General features: G+C 38.5%; 1 protein-coding gene across 13 annotated transcripts in view; it reads left to right on the top strand.

Annotated features, from left to right (window-relative positions):
- Positions 1 to 18,100, top strand: part of dgkh (diacylglycerol kinase, eta) — a 108,307-nt gene that overhangs the window by 22,119 nt on the left and 68,088 nt on the right. For 11 of the 13 annotated variants that reach the window (XR_010096454.1, XR_010096455.1, XM_063496762.2 and 8 more), the window contains one exon: positions 2,123 to 2,203. Coding sequence is in view for 10 of the 13 variants with exons in the window: in XM_063496762.2 (XP_063352832.1) it covers positions 2,123 to 2,203 (81 nt within the window). In the remaining 3 variants the exon portion in view is untranslated. Of the gene's footprint in view, positions 1 to 2,122; positions 2,204 to 4,799; positions 5,789 to 5,847; positions 6,067 to 18,100 lie in introns of those variants that run through there. The other 2 variants (XM_063496766.1, XM_063496764.1) reach the window with 2 other exon arrangements.

The raw sequence follows: 18,100 nt of genomic DNA on the forward strand, positions 1-18,100 counted from the left end.
TACCACACAGAAATTCAATAAAGCACATTAACATCAACCATCATGTCATTCATACTATTTTCATTTAGGTGGAGAAAGGAAAACACAAGAGGGAAAGCCTGTTGATAGCCTCATACTGTATCTGTGTTGTGGTGATGTGTTTCCAGGGACATGAAAAGAAACTGAGTTAACTTTATGGGTCCCAGAAAAATTAGGCTTATTGTTTGACCATAAGCTTTGTCCCTGTTCAGAATCGCTCACTGTAATAAAATGCAATAAAATAAATTTATAAAAATCTACACAATAACTAAAAAGTCCACCTTAATAACATTTTAGTTTACTGGAAACATCTGTATCACATCTGTAGACTAATTACTGTCTAAACCAGTATATGGTGCACACTATACCAGTGACTTTCTTGTTCTAAATGTAAAAAAAAAAATAATCCAGATTATGCTATATAGGTCATTTTAAATTATTTTAAACAAAAAAATTATACCAGAAGTAGACGAGCTAAATGCAATAAACATGAATGTTGGGCAAATATCCTAACACTCAAAAGTTAACTTAATGCTTTTACAGTAGATACCACGCCTTGCTGGTAGTTGAAGTGTGTGAACCGATCCAAACTTTTCTTCTAGTTACTAAATAAAGCCATTTTACATCTTTGTCATTCTTCCAGTTAGTATAGAGCAAACTGAGTAAATGTTTGGTAAATGTAAGCTGCAAATATTATCTTAAGATTTGAAGAGTCCTCAGTTTTGAAAACAGAAGAGTGTTTTTTGGTCCACCAAAAGTAATGGATCACTCCTGAAAGGCTATTGATGTAGTGCACTTTACCGTGTTAGTAGTTTGGTAAATGAGAATTAGTTAGCTGAATGAGAAACTATCATCCAATTAATCAACCAGTCCATTCTAGATTAGGTTGACTAGTTTAGGGAAGAGAATTGTATCAGAGAAAGACAGATTTTGCTCTAATAGGCACAAACTGTAATATAATACATTTGTTTTCAAGTGCAATGGAACTGCACGGTTAGGATGAGCATATTTCCAGTCAGGTTCCTAAGCTTGAATCTCCAATGTTACGCTCATCTCTGACAATTGTGATACTTATCAATGAAGTACACATCAATGAAGCATAAGGAAATCTCAGTTCAATCTGATTATCATGCTGGAATACGGATGATTGCAGATAAACGAGGAGGAACAATTTAAAAATTGGTTTCAAAATTGCCTCCAAACTGCTCTGCTGTTTGGTGTTTGATGTGATCACACATTATCAACAGACCTGCATGCTGTGCAGATTTTCAAGGGAAATAAAAATCAGTAAGGTATTTTACATGCTCCCAATCATTGTTTCTATTATAGTGGAAATGAAAATACTTTTTAGGTGATAGCTGACGATGTAGGGTCTTTACCTCACAATACTAGGTGTCTTGAGGCAACTGTTGTTGTGATTTGGCTCTATATAAATAAAACTGAATTGAATTGAATTAAATTTAGTGTCATTTCAATGTAAGAATATAAGAAACAGCTTTTCTTGAGTGGAAAGCATTTAGGTTGGTTTGCCAAAGTATTTAGGTGGGTGTTAAAGGCGGTATCTCCCAGGATGTCAATTCCTAAATGCCTGTTATAAAAACAGCTCACCAAATGGTCTATGATGTTTATTTAGTCATATCATAATGACCCACACGTGTCATGTAGGACACCAGAGCTGATGGGTGGCACATCTGTTTTTTTCCTCCTTCTTAAATTCCCTGAGCGTCACATTTACATTTAAAACTGAATTCAAAAGTAAATCCATCCGCTTTTCTCAGCTTTGAAGTATTTTGGAAGTTTCAGTGTTAGAAAGCAAGTTTGTCCTTTTATGTTTTCCATGACTTTTACAGTTGCTTCCATTTTACACTAGAAGGTTTAACTAATTCATTTTAGGACTGCTTTGCTGTGGCCATGAAACAACATTTACCTCACAGCCAGTCACCGCTGTCTTCATGATGTAGTATACAAGTAACAATAGGCTACGTTCGGCCTTGTGCATTTCCAGAGACTCACTCTCGTGTTCTCTTCTGTGCCCTTTATCTCTCTGTCCTGCTTTTTGGATCTTCCTCTCCTCCACCACCACCACACCGTCTCTTCTCTGCAGTCTCTTATCTTTGATGAGGTGGATCTGTCGGATGCCAGTGTTGCAGAGTCCAGCACTAAGAATGTCAACAACAGCTTCACAGTAAGTGTTGATCGACAACACATGTGCACACACACACTCAATACACACACCTACATTTTTGGTAATGACCAGTAGGAGGCGACTCCTCTGGTTGCAAAAAGAATTCCAGCAGTAGCAAGATCTTTGAAAAAACTGTCCTCATGTCCCGTGGTCTATGATGAAAGCTACTGAGTTCACATCTTATTGAATAAGATATTCATTTTGTAAATGATGGTGCCTGTTATAGTGAAAGAGAAGGGTGATTTATCATGGGACTCACATATCACCAACCTATGAGCATGCGGCACCCCTAGTTCAAATCCATCAGTCATTCATCACATCAGGTTTCAGAACACCTAAACAATATTGGCACATTGCTTGCATCTTTTATGTACAGTCTATGTTTGGAGTGTGGTTATATGTGTTGATGGATGTATAGAATAAAGAGATCTGCTCATCTAAGCAACATGAGAAAAATGACTGAAGTCTTTTCTAACAAAAAACTAAAAACAAAACAAAATAATAAAAAAAACACATCCAGGAATTTTTTTGAGAAACATTTTGCAAAATATAGTGATGATAAAAGGAGAAAATCTAAGCTTTTTTCACACCCCTTTAAAGACCTGTTTGTGGCCTAAGACTTGATTTTACAATTAATGTTAAATGAGGTAGTTTAGGGTTAGTAGGGTTTGGCACTTAGTTGAGAATCTTTATCTCAGGTTTAAGAAGTTTGGAAATGTTTTAATGTCAATAAATGTTTTCAAAGTTCAAAAAAATGGAGCAGGCAGCAGTGACTGTTGGGAAATCTTTGGTAATAGAGAACAACTTTTAGCCAAAATATGAGAATTGCTCCTCCAAATGACGTCAAACTACGACTGTTTTTACACTGCATACCTGCCAACAAATGTTTCTCTCCTTTATTTTAAGACCATCTCTCAGGGACTTTCCATCTCCCACTGATGCAACACTGAAAAACACTGAAACATAGTGTAATAGTATTGCCAGAATCAGTTTAAACTAGAGATGGACCGATCCGATATTACGTATCGGTATCGGTCCGATACTGACCTAAATTACTGGATCGGATATCGGCGAGAAATAAAAAATGTAATCCGATCCATTAAATATCAAAAAAGCACCTCACAAAACTTGCAACACGGCATAACTCGGCTCATAACCGTAGCACGTCGGAGCAGTATGCGTCACGTGATAGAGCGGCTGTGTGTATTTGTAGCCTCGCTACCAAACCAGCATTTCATCTCCGAGGAAGTTCTCCCAGAGAGAAGTAAAGCAAGTGTGTAAGTTCATCTCTGAATGTTTGTAAAGCGTACCTACGTTAAGCTTAACAACCGATATATGGAGCGACTGCCTCTTCTTCTCTCTCCCCTTCCTGCTGCTACTTCAATCGGGAAACTGCTTAATGATCAGCTGATCGGCTTTTCTGTTGCGAGTCTGTCTCTCTTGTTTGTTTTTGGCCCACTTTGCACCAGAAAGAGGAAACCAGCAGCTGAACAACAGCAGCACGTTTAAGCTTGATAAGCTGTTGTTAGAATTTATTTAATATTACTTTCTAGACCAGGATCCTTTTCTATGTAGCTGACGTAACTGTGCAGGGGCGGACCTAGCAAAGTTTAGCCAGGGGGGCCGATAGGGCATGAACAGGTAAAGGGGGGCACAAAGACATACTTTTCTTTCTTATTCTCATTTAAAATATCTAGCTTTTAATAAATAATTATCTGAATCTTACACCCAAAGTTTTAATCTGATGTAAAATGTATAGAAGTCCATTACTGTATATAGTAACTGTTAAGTCTAATATACCCTAGTAAGCTAGTACTTTTTTCTTTAACACCAAGTACCATCTGTAAATTCTGCAATTCTGTTGAAGAAAGATGTTGAATCTATTTCATTATTCTTGAAAAATAATTTATTTCTGTGCATTTTTTTTTTACCCAGCATCAAATTAAAGTTGATTACATCGATTAAGCATCATGAGGTGGAGGGTGGGGGGTGGCTCCCTATTTTTTTTTTTTGCTGGGAGTTTGCAACCCTATTAGTTAGGTTGCTTAATATTTCTCTAAGTACTCTTTAAAATACCAGAATTGGGAGGATGGAGTAGGTTTAAGTTTATTAGATTGATCAGTATTGCTGAACTATGAAATATTTTGGGCGCAATGTATTTTTTACATACAGGTATAACAGCTTTAGTGTTGTTGTTTATTTAAACTTGAGTATGAACTTATACAAAATGCAGCAAGATATTAAAAAAACAGTTTTATTGATTAAAAAACACACTGTATCGGATTAATATCGGTATCGGCAGATATTCAAATTTATGATATCGGTATCGGACATAAAAAAGTGGTATCGTGCCATCTCTAGTTTAAACATCACGGAAAACAGTGAAAGAAAGGATGTTGCAATCCAGTCTCCATACTTCTCCAAACTCCTTTACTTTGCAAATCTCATAGTTTTGAAACTTAAATGTTGGCAAGTTAAATTGTGCTCCATGACATCACACCAGCAAGACTTTATGAAGAATTTGTAAATGGTTGTCGAAACAGTAAAAGAGCACAGATGGATGCATATGTACGGATTGTCTGAATTATTAATAAGAAGATGATTGTTTCTTAACCTAGACTAACAGTCATTGTGTACTTAGCTGGAAAGCTAGCTATCAGGGTTAACAAAACATAGTATATGCCCTTTAAGGGAAGTGATTCACCTGACAAGCTTTACACCTGAAAAGGTCAGTCTTAGTTATAAATAGAAAACATTAGCATAGATTGCTCCTTGTGTTTTTGTCAAATGCCTCTCAACACGGCACACCCAAACAGGTGATGTGGTTGTGAATGGACGGCTGAAAAGAACGAGAAGCTGTGAGTGTGAGTGTGTGTGAATGAGAGTATTACAAGCAGCAAGGATAAAAACAGAAAATAAAAGAGCTTGTGTCCTTTCTATAAATGTCTCTTCTCTCCTCGGTTGTTGCTATAATAAGAAACACAGAGGAGGAGGGGGTAGGCAGGAGAATGGTGCCCGGAGGAGAATACAGAGCTATTTTTAGCATCGGCTTGAAACGCTTCATCGGCTGGCTGGCAAAGCTTAAACGCCTGCCATATTCATAAATAAGATTATATGTGTGCAGTTGTGATAGGATGTGAAACGCTGCCTTATGAGCATCAGCATCCTATTAAGAAGGTGAGTGCAAGGAGGCAGAAAGAGAAGAGGAAGGAAGGAAGGAAGGAAGGAGAGAGGGGAGATAAAAATATAAAAAGGACTAAATACTGTGGAGATGTGAAGAAAGAGGGGAAAGAAGGTCCTGACAAAAAAAATAAATAAAAAATGCTTTACACTTATTATTGATGGAGGATGACTGACTCAAGATGGAAAGGCAGAAGGAAATCCTAGAGTGATGTCACACCACTGCCGACTGCATCCGCACACATTCTCCCAGGGGAAAAGAGGGGGAAAAAAGGGCAGCGAGAGAGAGATTGAGGCAAGAGTGAGCGCTGAGAGGAGGAGGAAGATGGAAGGGAGCGCAAGAATGGAGAAGAAATGAAAATAGGGTGGACCACAGTAGAGGGGCAGTGAAAGAAAAACCTAAAGGTAGTTCACCTGAAGCCGTAACACTCTTGACTTGTGGTTACGTGTGTCAACCCAGACACGGTCACACACACCAACAGGGGGAGACCAGGATTCATCAGACAGGTTGTGCAAGCACGACTTAGAGAGAGAAAAAGAGAGCGGTGCTGCAGAGGACGCACTGCAGGACTCTGACTGTGCAGTCTCTGTGTCCGTCTGTCTGTCTGTGTGGTCTCTTGTTGTTTTCTGTCTGTCAGTTGGTCCCCCGAGGATGAATGATGTTGCTGACGCCTTCTGTGCAGGTTGGTGCTAATTGGTTGAAAGGCTTGAAACATAATTGATTCGCTTCATCGTGCATGTTCATGTAGGCGCTCTGCACATGACTCCTCGGTCTGCCTAATGTGCATGGTTGTATTTTAGCTGAGCGGACCTCTTAGAAACCTACCAGCAACATAAAGAAAAATGTTATGGTCACAAAAAAAACTGAGAAAAAGGAATATTTTTCACTTGCATTCTTATAAATTCTTCAGCTGTTTTTTACAAATTGCCTTATTTGAATGAAAAGATTAATGCACGAAGGGTATAGGAATAAAAAAGGATGAAAAAAAATCAAGAATGCGTCCATCTGTGTATTTTTATGAGTGGTTATGCTCTAACACAGAGTTGTACAAGTGTATATGTTGGAATACACTTGTGTGTGTATATGTTTAGGTCTTTGTGGTGAATATGTGCTTGTGTGAATGTATAATGAGGCTGTCATTGTCGCGCAGACAGGGAGCACCTTGAAGTCCACGTGAGGAAAAGCTCAGCCCAACCCGAACCCACAAACTCGTTCCATCCTCTCACGCTGACTTACTCGTGCTTATTTGCTCAGCTCTCTTTTTAATGTTTCCTTTGAATCCATACGAGGAATCTTTAGGAAATTCACATTAGCTTAATTTTGGGTGTTTGCAGAATGTGAATTTAATCAGTTTATGCATTGGTCTGTGCATGTGTTGTAGGGAGTGAGCAGCCTGATTTTCTACTGCGTTGTGTATGAAAGTGTCTAAAGCGTGACTTGTGTTCCAGATTATTGGGTCATTGTTGCTGATTACCTCTCTACCAAATGAAAATAGCTTACTAGAATCAGTTTCCTGGTGCAGAGTGGATGGTAGAAGCTGAACGATTTTGCCCTATAAGGCTGTAACTGCAGTAAAATGCAATTGTGTTGGAAGCTAAAGTTCATACCTAGAGAAATCATTTGCAGAACATTATAGACTTCTTATATTTTGTATTATTTTCTCTCATCTGTACGCTGTTACAATGATGGATGCTTATACTAAACTTGGCCAAAGTTTCAAATAATGAGGTCTGTGTATGTACAAGTCATATTTATGAGCCAGTAGCTCCGAGTTCTTTAAACACTTCATTTAGGAAATGTTTTCTACTCCTGGCCATAGAGAGAGGATATCACAAGTAGCAGCCTCTTGGGCTGAAAAAGAGACCAACACCAAGATTTTAAAAACTGCAGTTTATGGAGTGGTCACTTGAGGCTGGCTCCAAAAAGCAAGTCAGTCCCCACAGACTTCCATGTTAAAATGTTAACATTAGAGTATTAACAAGCTTGTTACAGCCTGGTACAGGAAACGCCCCATTTCCTATCCCAAAATATAATTATCTGCTATGAGGTATAGGCTGGATGCTCATATTAAAGATGCAGACACAATTGAAAATGCACATATTGAAAATGCAGACACAATTTTAAACAATGAGGTTAGTGTGTGTGTTTTGCAATATTTTGTTAAACAGGAATAGCCAGTCAAAGTAAGTAGAGATGAGAGTACCATGTTTTAGACAGAAAATGAACAAGGCCCATTATAAGATAAATGAGGATTATTTTAAACAGTGAATCATCCAGGTTCCCTTTATAGAGCCACTTCTTTCTGTCACATGATGACCAGTTAGTCAGTCAGAGGGATGCCAGGAACCAGTTTTGGAAACAGCCATTCCCGTTTCCCCTGGCAACAAATCTTATCACTATCTGAAAGACATAGATACACACACACACATACACACACACACACACGGATATAGTACCAGCAGATAGAACAGATAGAATATGATCTAAGACCAAAGAGATCAACTTTCCCATGTGCATCTGAGTGCACACTCCAGAGCACAAATGGACACCCATACTCATGCTATTTTTTTCAGCTCCTGGGAGGTAATGAAGATGTATAGTGCTTAAAAGCATACAATATACTGTTGATTGAGCTTCCGAGACAAAAGTTATAGAGTCAGAGTTGCAGTGGGGAGAGAGAAGAGAGAAGAGATTTTCTCTTGTTGAACATGCAGAATAATTTATAAATGGACGATTGATTCAGTTAAACATGCACTGCAAACAAACAAGCAAGCATGGGAATACACACCAAATGCTTTCAGTAATTTGGGTGTTTTCTCCACTTAAGAGGAGAGGAAGAATGCTAATGTCATTAACTTTATTATTGGGTGAGGGCAAGGAGAGGACAATATTCAACACACGCAAAAACACATTAATGCAGATAAGCATGTTTGACAGAGCTGGTACGATTTTTCATCATGGCTTCATTTTTCAGAACATGTTGTTCAGTTCTCAGCAACCCCCCCTCCAAAAAAACAGATATTGATTCAAGGTCCTGAGACAGATTGATTACATGAGTGATTAAGCTGACTGATGAGGAAATGAGAGTCAGGGAGCTTTTACTCCACACTTTTATTAATTAGGACTGCAGCTTTCAGTTATTTTTTTTGCTTTACCAATTGTTGAATCTATAAAATGTCTATAAGTTGTATCTTTTAAAGTGTTTTAGATGGAACATGCTAACCTTAATAAAAATCCATCCATCCATTCTATTCCACTTATCCAGTTCAGGTGTTCCTCCCTTAATAAAAATAATAAAGATAATAACCTGATTTTAACATCTTTGAATGAACTTTGTTTCCATAGCTTTTACATAATTTGTGAATTGCTAGAATTTATTCTGTTAAAATAAACATCTGCTAGTGTTCCAGTCGACTTGGCAACACATAACTTTGTTAACTTGACAATAACCACATTCAGTGTGAAAAATATTATGCTTCAGTTGAGCATTTAGCAGAACTGTTGTGCAGTGTTCTCGCCAGAAGGATTCCCACAGAAGAACATCTGTCAGAGCTAAAAGCTATAAACAGAAAGAAGGCTTATTAGGAAACAGAAGGTAAAGGCTATGAACTATCCGAGTTGGGTTAAAATGCACATTTCTGAATTATTTTTTAAATTTTAAAATAGCAAAATAACATGCAGCAGCAAGTCATATTTTACTATTTACAAAAAAGGCGCTATTAAATGCAGTTCATGTCTAAGTTTGTCTGTTTTCAAATTTGTTTGTTGATGAAAGACCTAGAACTTGGGTTATTGTGAATACTACTACCATTAAATTTAGAATTTCAGGATCATGTTTTCCATTCCAGACTGATTGATAGCGGGGGTATTAGAGTGCAGACTTAAGGAGCCTGGCATGGAAACATTCAGAGCTAATACAAATTCATCATAAATCTTCTATAGGCACCACTTAAAATTGATTGTAAGCCATCTCAAGCAATACAAAGTAATTCTTTTTTTTTTTTTGAACTTTTATTGTCAAAAGTAACAAGGCAATTCACAGCAACAACATGACCTGAGACCAAATCTGCAGTATATAATAGTGAGGATTATTCAAAAACTTAATTTAAAAGGAAAGACATACATACACATATACATATACATACATACCAATACTTACATTCCTAAGCACAGATGTAACAGTGTTAAGGCCTGAGTGTCCTGTCAAGATATTTTATAATTGGACCCCATTTTTCTCAAAGGTTGGCACTTTTAGTTGTAGTTGAGCTGTTATCCGTTCCATTGTATAGACATGTCTAGTTTTCAGAAGCCACTGGGCAACTGTGGGTGTGGTTTGAGCCAGTGAATTGTTATCATTTTTCTTGCAGTCATGAGGAGGAGATGTGGAGAAAGTGCTGCTCATAGGAGAAACCATCAGGAAAGATATCCAACAAAAAGATCAGAGGATCCATTGGGAGGTTAACTGACAATATGTTCTGTATAATGTTCTTAACATCCATCCAGTACTGTTGTATGCAAACACAGTCCCAAAAGATATGCGTCTGGTCCCCCACAAACCCACAATTTCTCCAACATTTATCACTGACACTACTTTTGGATAAAAAGGTTTTCAGTGGAGTTCTAAAAAATCTTAATTTAACCTTCTAGTCGAATTCGTTCCACATTTGACTACCCACCCCTCTGTGGCAGCCACAGCAGACACTCTCCCATGTGGCATCATCCAAGTTCCATTTCCCATTGTTGTTTTATATGATAGGTATTATCAGACATGTCAATCAGCAGTTTCTGGTAAATCAAAGACACTTGGTTTTTCATTGTACCCGTCTTTTCAAGCAGTTTTATGAAATCGTTTTCTAACCCGATTGGTTCTCTTCTAATATTGTCCCAATTCTTATGCTTTGTAATGTAGTCCCTTAACTGGAAATATCTATAATGGTCCCCTGGAGATAAAGCATATTTGGCCCTTAGCTGGGCAAAACTTTTAAGAGCATTCTTTTCAAACAGCTGATTGACTGTAATCAATCCTTTCCCCGCCTACCTCTCAAAACTCCGATCTGACAATGATGGAAGGAACTCGACATTTCCATTTATGGGAACAGCTCGAGACATGGTCAAATTCCCTTTTAGCATTTTTAACACTTGGTTCCAGATCTTTACAGTGTGCTTGACCCATGGGTTAGTTATTTTAATTTTTTTCTGTGATTGTGGGTTGAGAAATGGGAGACTCCGAAGGGAGATACCTGGTAATGAATACTCTTCCATAGATACCCACTGCGTTTCTGAATCATGAATAATCCAGGCAGCCATTGATTTTAATTGAGCTGCCCAGTAGTACATTCTGTAGTTAATACAAAGTAATTCTGTTTATCTTTTATTTAATTTATGTTATGATACAAGGTTCATGGAAACTCTGTGTTTTACACTTTGTTTCACTTGAGATTCATGCAATTTTAACATTTTTTTTCTGTGTCAGGATACTTGTGTCACATTAAAAAACAAAAACAACTGAAAGTGAAATTTATGAACCTCTTGAGACAAAGAGTAAGCTTTAACACAGTGAGTCTCTGAAGACCGGTGTTATTGAACCTGTAATGCAACAGAAATGAAGCATAACAAATGCTACTTCCATTTTAGTCACAGTATTGCTAGGTGGCCTTTTCTGTGGGTATTCCAAGGTTGACAGCCTTTTGGAAATGGTGGTGGGGTGTTCACATTCAATCTGATTGCAATAGTTGGACCTCCTATGTGGAAGGGATTCTCTGAAGACAAGAATTTGCACTGGTAAATACATACACTGATCAGGCATTACATTATAACCACCTGTCTGTTGTGCTGTGTATAATATTGTGTTGGTCCATTCCTGACTTGTTGAGGCATGGACTCCACTGAAAGTGTGCTATAGTATCTGCACCGAGATTATAGCAACATATTCTTTAAGTCTTGTAAGTTGCGAGGTGGGGCCTCCATAGTTTGGACTTGTTTGTCCACCACATCCCACAGATGCTTGATTGGAGTGAGATCTGAGGAATTTGGAGGCCAAGTCAACACCTCCTCCTTCTGCTTTTCAAACTGTTCCTGAAACATTTTTGCTTTTCTTCATGATGCATTAGCCTACTGAAAAAGGCCACAGACGTCAGGCAATACCGCATCCATGAATGGGTGTACATGGTCTGCAACAATGCTTAGGTAGGTGGTGTGTGCCAAAGTGACATCCACAGGGATTACAGGACCCAAGGTTTCCCAGCAGAATATTTCCTAAAGCATCACATTGCCTCTGTCTGCTTGCATTCTTCCCATAGTGCATCCGGGTATGGTATGTAAAAAAAAAAAACATGAGGCCACACTCATTCATTGCCCATTGTTGGGGGCTTTCGGCAGTGGACAGCATGGGGTCAGCATGGACACCCTGACTGGTCTCCATCTCTGTAGTCACATACATTCCAACAAACTATGATGGACTGTGTACACCTTTCTATCAGAACCAGCATTAACTTTTTAGGCAGCTTTGAGCTAAAGTAGCTCATCTGTTGGATCTGACCACATAGGCCAGCCTTCACTCCCTCATCAATGAGCCTGACCACTGCAGAATTTTGACCCTTGTCAGACTCACTCAAATATTTATGCGTCCCCATTTTCCTTGCTTCTAACACATAAACTTTGAGGACCAAATGGTCACCTGCTTTAACCCTTAAGAACCCAGACCTATTTCTACTTTCATGAAAATTATGGGGGTTGTAAGTTATATCAAATGAATCATATATAACACATTTCTGAAGTTTTTTTTGTAATAGCTCCACCCACTGCCCCAGGTGTGAAATGTCACATATGCGTCACATTGGGCATACAAGGTACATTTGTTCCATATTTAGAAGGTAATTCTGTAAACACTTTCTTGCTTTTAAAACCAGAATTTCCTTTTTATTTTCAAATTCTTAACATGGATAATGATGGTAACACTTCTTGGTTTACTTCAACAAGCTTCTTGGAAAAAAAATAAAAAATAAATCAGCCCAATGAAGAAGTGTGAGCACAAGTGGGGCTGAGGAGAAGAAGTTATCAGCAAAAACTTTGTAGTTTTGCTCAGCTGGCAGAGTTTCACACAACTTCACCACAACATCTCCTCCAATCCCAAGTAAAGTCTTCTTCCCAGTACCACCTTGATAAACAACAAAATCATGGAGCATACCAGAGGATGAGCACCGGGCCCAGATTTTCAATCCCCAGGGGTGGGGCTTTCCCTTCACATACTGCCTTATTGGGCTGTGTGTCCCCTTGAAGGGTACCATTTGCTCATCAACAGAGTTGTACTCCTCTGGGACGATATCCAGGCATTGTTTGCGAAGCATTTCAAGCCATGGACGGATCTTCCAGCACTTGTCTTCTGCATCTCTGTGTAATAAATCTGTTTTGTCAGTGAAATGTAGAGATCCCAACAGGGTTTGAAATCGGTTGCGGGACATGTTATCTGCTACCATAGGACACCTGATGTCATTTTCCCAGTATGCTCGATTTCCAGGCATTTGGCATAGACCCATCCTCAGATAGAGACCAATGAGTATTTCTAGTTCTTTAACAGTGGTATTTACATTTCTCAGATGGTTGGATTTTTGTGCACTGCATAAATTTGTTTGTTCCATTAACAACAGCAGCATATCATCTGTGATGAAGTTTTTGAAGTACTCCAGTGGAGTGTGGATCTCATCTGGAGGTTTGGCACAGGGTCCCTTGAATGTGGTCTCAGCGGTTTCGAACATTTTCTTTCTCCAGGAGAATTTTTGTCCTTTGATAGCTGCCTTGGGCTGCCCAGTGTCTATATGGCTTGAATGTGTCTCTGTCTCTAAATCACTTGAATCACAACTGTCTGAATCACTGGATTCACTTGATTCATCACTCTCCACGTCTTTGTGGGGGATGTTATTAGGGTCTTCAGAATCTTCATCTGAGCTACTTTCACATCCCTCATACTCACTGTCCTCTGCAGTGATAAACTCCAGTGCATCTTGAACACTATATTTTTTCTTTTTATCCATTCTACAAAAGAGTGAAAATGACAGAAAATAGGGGGTAACTGAAAAACGCCTCGACAAAGCTAAAGTAAAGTTCCATCACAAATTTAGGTAATTTAACAAATTAGGTATGCTTGAATTTAGTTAAATATGACTGAGAATTAACAACAAAGAATATGTTTAATTAAAATAACTGAATAAGCTAAAGTGGCTAAGCAAATGATCAGTTTTTGTCTTTTTGTGACAAATATGTCACATCAGTTTTTTTAAGAAAATTTGGAGTTTAATGCCCGATGTGACATATTTGTCACAGCGATATTTAACAAACTGATTCTAGATCAAATTGTTTCACAAATATTACCAAACTAGGTTACAAGTGACCTATGACATCTTATCTAAAGTTTAGAATTGCTGAAGGAGTAAAAGCTTACCTTTGGAAAAAGAAAAGAAAGTTTTTAAAATTAGCAGAGTGGTCTCATTAGCTAACCAGGTGGACCAAGACTTTGAAAATGGTGTCTTGAACACCCAGAGTGCCTCACTTGTCACATGACTGAACTAGTTTGTGCAGTAGACGTCACTTAGGGACTTTATTAGTTAAAAGTCAAAGTTAAACCATTATAAATAGTTTTTCTCTAAGTGTAAAGGGGCGGTGACACCAGTGTCACTGTGGGTCCTTAAGGGTTAATATATCCCAGCCAGTAACAGGTGCCATGATAAAGAGATAATCAGTGTTATTTATTTTACCTGTCAATGTTAGTAATGTTGCCCGATCGGTGTATAAACTTTCTTTAGCATGTTCAACTCAAAGTGACTTTCCTAGAGAACTGGAGAGTTAAAAGTGGGTATCATGTAAGCTTTGTCATGCCATCCATTTTTATATAACTCTGCTGCACTGCATGTGCATTCACACATGGTTGACCCCTAATATGTAATGAACATATTGTCACTGGGCAGTCAGCTGCTTTATAGGGTTTAGTAGCCTCCTACTAAAGTGTGTCTAATGAGAATAACTGACATCCTGATGTTTCATGTTTCTTTGTAGCTTAATGTGGAGACGCATCCAAATGTGTGCATGTGTGCATTAGTACTAAATAGCAATAGACTGCAAGCTATGTTAAATTGTAAGAATTTGGTGGTTTTGTGAGGTAATTGATTAAACAGAAATTCATTTTGGTCTCACTGCTGAGCAAACTACAGTGGTGGTTAAGCTCAGTCGCATTCTTATGAGTCAGTCTGATAAGCATTTTAATAGTATTTGTGTTGAGTTGTCTGCCCTATAAGTCCAAAGAGATGTTTTTTTTTCATTATGTAGTGTGTAGATTCAGCATGATGTTTAGGGTTATTGTCTTTTATTACTCAGTTCCTATTGAGCCACACTCACCCTGTAAATGCACTCCATGGTTCACTTGTTTTATATATCAAAAGCAATAAAATATAGAACCAAAAAAGTCTTAGTTTATCAGTTTAGGACATTTCATTTTGTAGCTTAAAGAAAGTAATGTTGTTATATAGGTAACGAAGTACATAAGTTTACCTCCACCAGAGCTTTGGCTATTTGAAACATGTTGATGCAAACCAGATGGTCAGCGAGCAACAGAAACCTTTCTACAGAAAGAAAGGCAGTGCAGCACCAGATGTATCATTAAAACCCTAAAATACACATACCCTAATAAACATTGCACACTATACACACACTTGCAGCCATAGTGACACGGGTTTGTTGTGCACCTGCTGTTTTCCACACCCTGTAATAGCCTCGGTTGCTACAGGTCCAAACAGGCCTGCAATCAGAAAGACAGAGGGGGAGTTAGGGGTAGTGTTTCACTCATTATTTCTTTGATGGATGCATTTAGTCCAAAGGCTGTGTGGACTGCACTGTAACACATTTGTCATCTTATTGCTAAAAAGGATGCAATTTAAGAAAGGATTGGAGCTCCACAGCAGTGTATGGCTTACAAGTGGTGTGCATTTGAAATGGTGCATCAAAAATCAGGGAGAGAGAGAGAGGCTAATCAGCTGAAGTCTATGAATATTTGGAGACATTAATAAGTTAGAGGAAAAGCTGCAAAGCTATGTATTTTTCCTCGTGCAGTTTTTACACTGAACCTGGAAAGTATTCGCAACACTTCACTTGTACCATCATTGTAAATAAATCAACCACCAGGAACCTTCATAGAGCTGGTTGCCTGGCCAATCTGAGGGATCAGCGTAGAATGGCCCTAGTCATGGAGGTGACAAAGCGCACAATAATAATAATAATGGATTGGATTTATATAGCGCTTTTCAAGGCACCCAAAGCGCTTTAAAATGCCACTATTCATTCACACACTGGTGGAGGCAAGCTACAATTGTAGCCATAGCTGCCCTGGGGCAGACTGACAGAAGCGAGGCTGCCATATTGCGCCATCAGCCCCTCTGGCCAACACCAGTAGGTAAAGTGTCTTGCCCAAGGACACAACGACCAGGACAGAGAGCCCGGGGATCGAACCGGCGACCTTCCGGTTACAGATGCGCTTCCCAACCCCCTGAGCCATGGTCACCTACTTACTCCAGTGTTGCTACTCTTACTACTCCTAAGGAAAAAGGTACATGAACAATGAAGCATGGTGGTGGCAGAATCATGCTGTAGGGATGTTTTTTGGCAGCAGGAATTGGGAGACTAGTCAAGGTTGAGGGAAAGATAAATACAGCTATATGTCTGTGTAGGTTCTTGGAAAGAAAGCAACCGGATTTCATTACATTTTATGAAGACAAGAGGTGAAACGTCTTTATAAAACTAAAAAAAATCCATAGCCAAGATAACAAAAGGTTTGGCTTCGAAACCACGCTGTGATTGTCCTTGAGTGGCCCAGCCTGAACCCAGACGTGAACCTGATTGAACATCTCTGGAGAAATCTGAAAACAAGCTGATGCTCCCCATTCATTATTATTGAGCTTCTCAAAAAGACTTGAGGCTGTATTTGCTACCAAAGGTGCCTCAACAAAACGCTGAGCAAAGGCTTGGTATATACATGTAATATTTTTGTTTTTCATTTTTAATAAATTTGAAAGAATTTCACTTTGTCAATTTTCGGTATTGTGTGTAGAATTGTGAAGGCGAAAAAGGTGTTGTGAATACATTCCAGATGCACTATATTATAGGCTGCTTCTTCTTAAATTATTGAAGAAGGGAACAGAAACTTAAAAACTGACTGCTTGTGAACTATCCTTCCTAGGATTAGCTCCAGCAGAGCAAACTGCACCTAAAAATGTAACATGTGGATGAAAGCAGGCGTAAAATCTGAGGCTGTTTTATTAGACACAATGCGACACAGTGAGTCAGAGAGAGAGGGGAGGGAGTAATAAGACAGTGCTGTTTCTTCTGAGTAATGGATAATGAAAACACTTGATGATGGCAATGAAGAATGTAACAGTAAATTAAAATATGCATATGAGGTGACCTCAAAGAGAAGCACCAGAACAGAAGATAAAGACACCGCGGAGATGCAGACCTTTATTTATGTTCCTGATTTCCATTTCTGCATTTTTACAGTATGTGATTGCAAAATATAAGTGCACAGAATTGTATATGTATATCAAAAAGAGATTAATTATGTCTGCACTGTTTTGGTCAAAGTTAGTCTCCAGTAGATTTCTGTTTAGAATTCCTTAAGTGCCTTGTCTCCTCCTTATATAACATCTGTGTCAATGATCTTTTGTTTAGAGGCTAGTATTTCCTCACATATAGATTTCACTGACTTAAGGTCCTTAACTGTATACGGAATACATCATTGGACTATTGTTCACACAAGTCTGAGCTGATAAAATAATTGACAGAGGTAGATGCTGCCTCTGGGTTTGAAAGTTAAGTTGTGGGCATTGAAGCTCATCTGCTGTATGTATGACCGAAACGGTATGGAGCTCTTTCTAGACCGGAAGCAGCAACATGGAGCTTGGTCTGGGTAGCAGCTGGATGAAGGAAAAACATCACCTTCAATAAAATTTCAAAATATATGTTGCGTGATGACAGCAGATACTTTGCTGATACACATGAGCATAGCTAGAAGCAAAGAAAATCTTGTGGGTTTGGGGGTTTTTTTTAAACAGCTTCTGAAATGCAACAGCGTGATCATGACTGGATACCACTTCGGCATCTGATATACCTCGGACACAGAAGACATTGTTGTTCCCTCTGACTAGTATCAACAGAGATCCTGCACCTGCTGCAAGAACACAAAGTGTTGCATTGAAACATCATAAAAGACAAAATTATTTTCACATCTAAAAAAAAATTATTTTTCAGATTCACAGTACAGTTTAACTACAAGGTAGAGCATGTCAGGATATTATTACATAGCAAAACATTATGCTACACAGTAAAGTATTAAATATGAAGTAAAACAAAGTATATACAAGGTGTAAAGACACCTTGTATATACTTTGTATATACTTTGTATATACTAAATTCACCACAATTCGGAATTCACCACAAACTGTTTCTGAGAAAATGTTGGGGAACAAGAGCAAGAGCTCCTAAAACTAAAGTGACCATTCTTTGTGTTTATATGGATCAATCCTTCCTAATAACACTCCTTAGTCTAATTGTTTAGCATCTGTCTGTGTCCTATTGTGTTGTTAATCTCCCAGGTCATTTGGATGTTTTGTTTCACCATTTGTTAGTGTGTTTTCCTCCTTGTTACCTGTTGGCGTTATGATTCCCAAGCTCTTTAA

Source organism: Pelmatolapia mariae, linkage group LG16_19 (genome assembly GCF_036321145.2).
Source record: "Pelmatolapia mariae isolate MD_Pm_ZW linkage group LG16_19, Pm_UMD_F_2, whole genome shotgun sequence".
Classification (NCBI taxonomy): domain Eukaryota; kingdom Metazoa; phylum Chordata; class Actinopteri; order Cichliformes; family Cichlidae; genus Pelmatolapia; species Pelmatolapia mariae.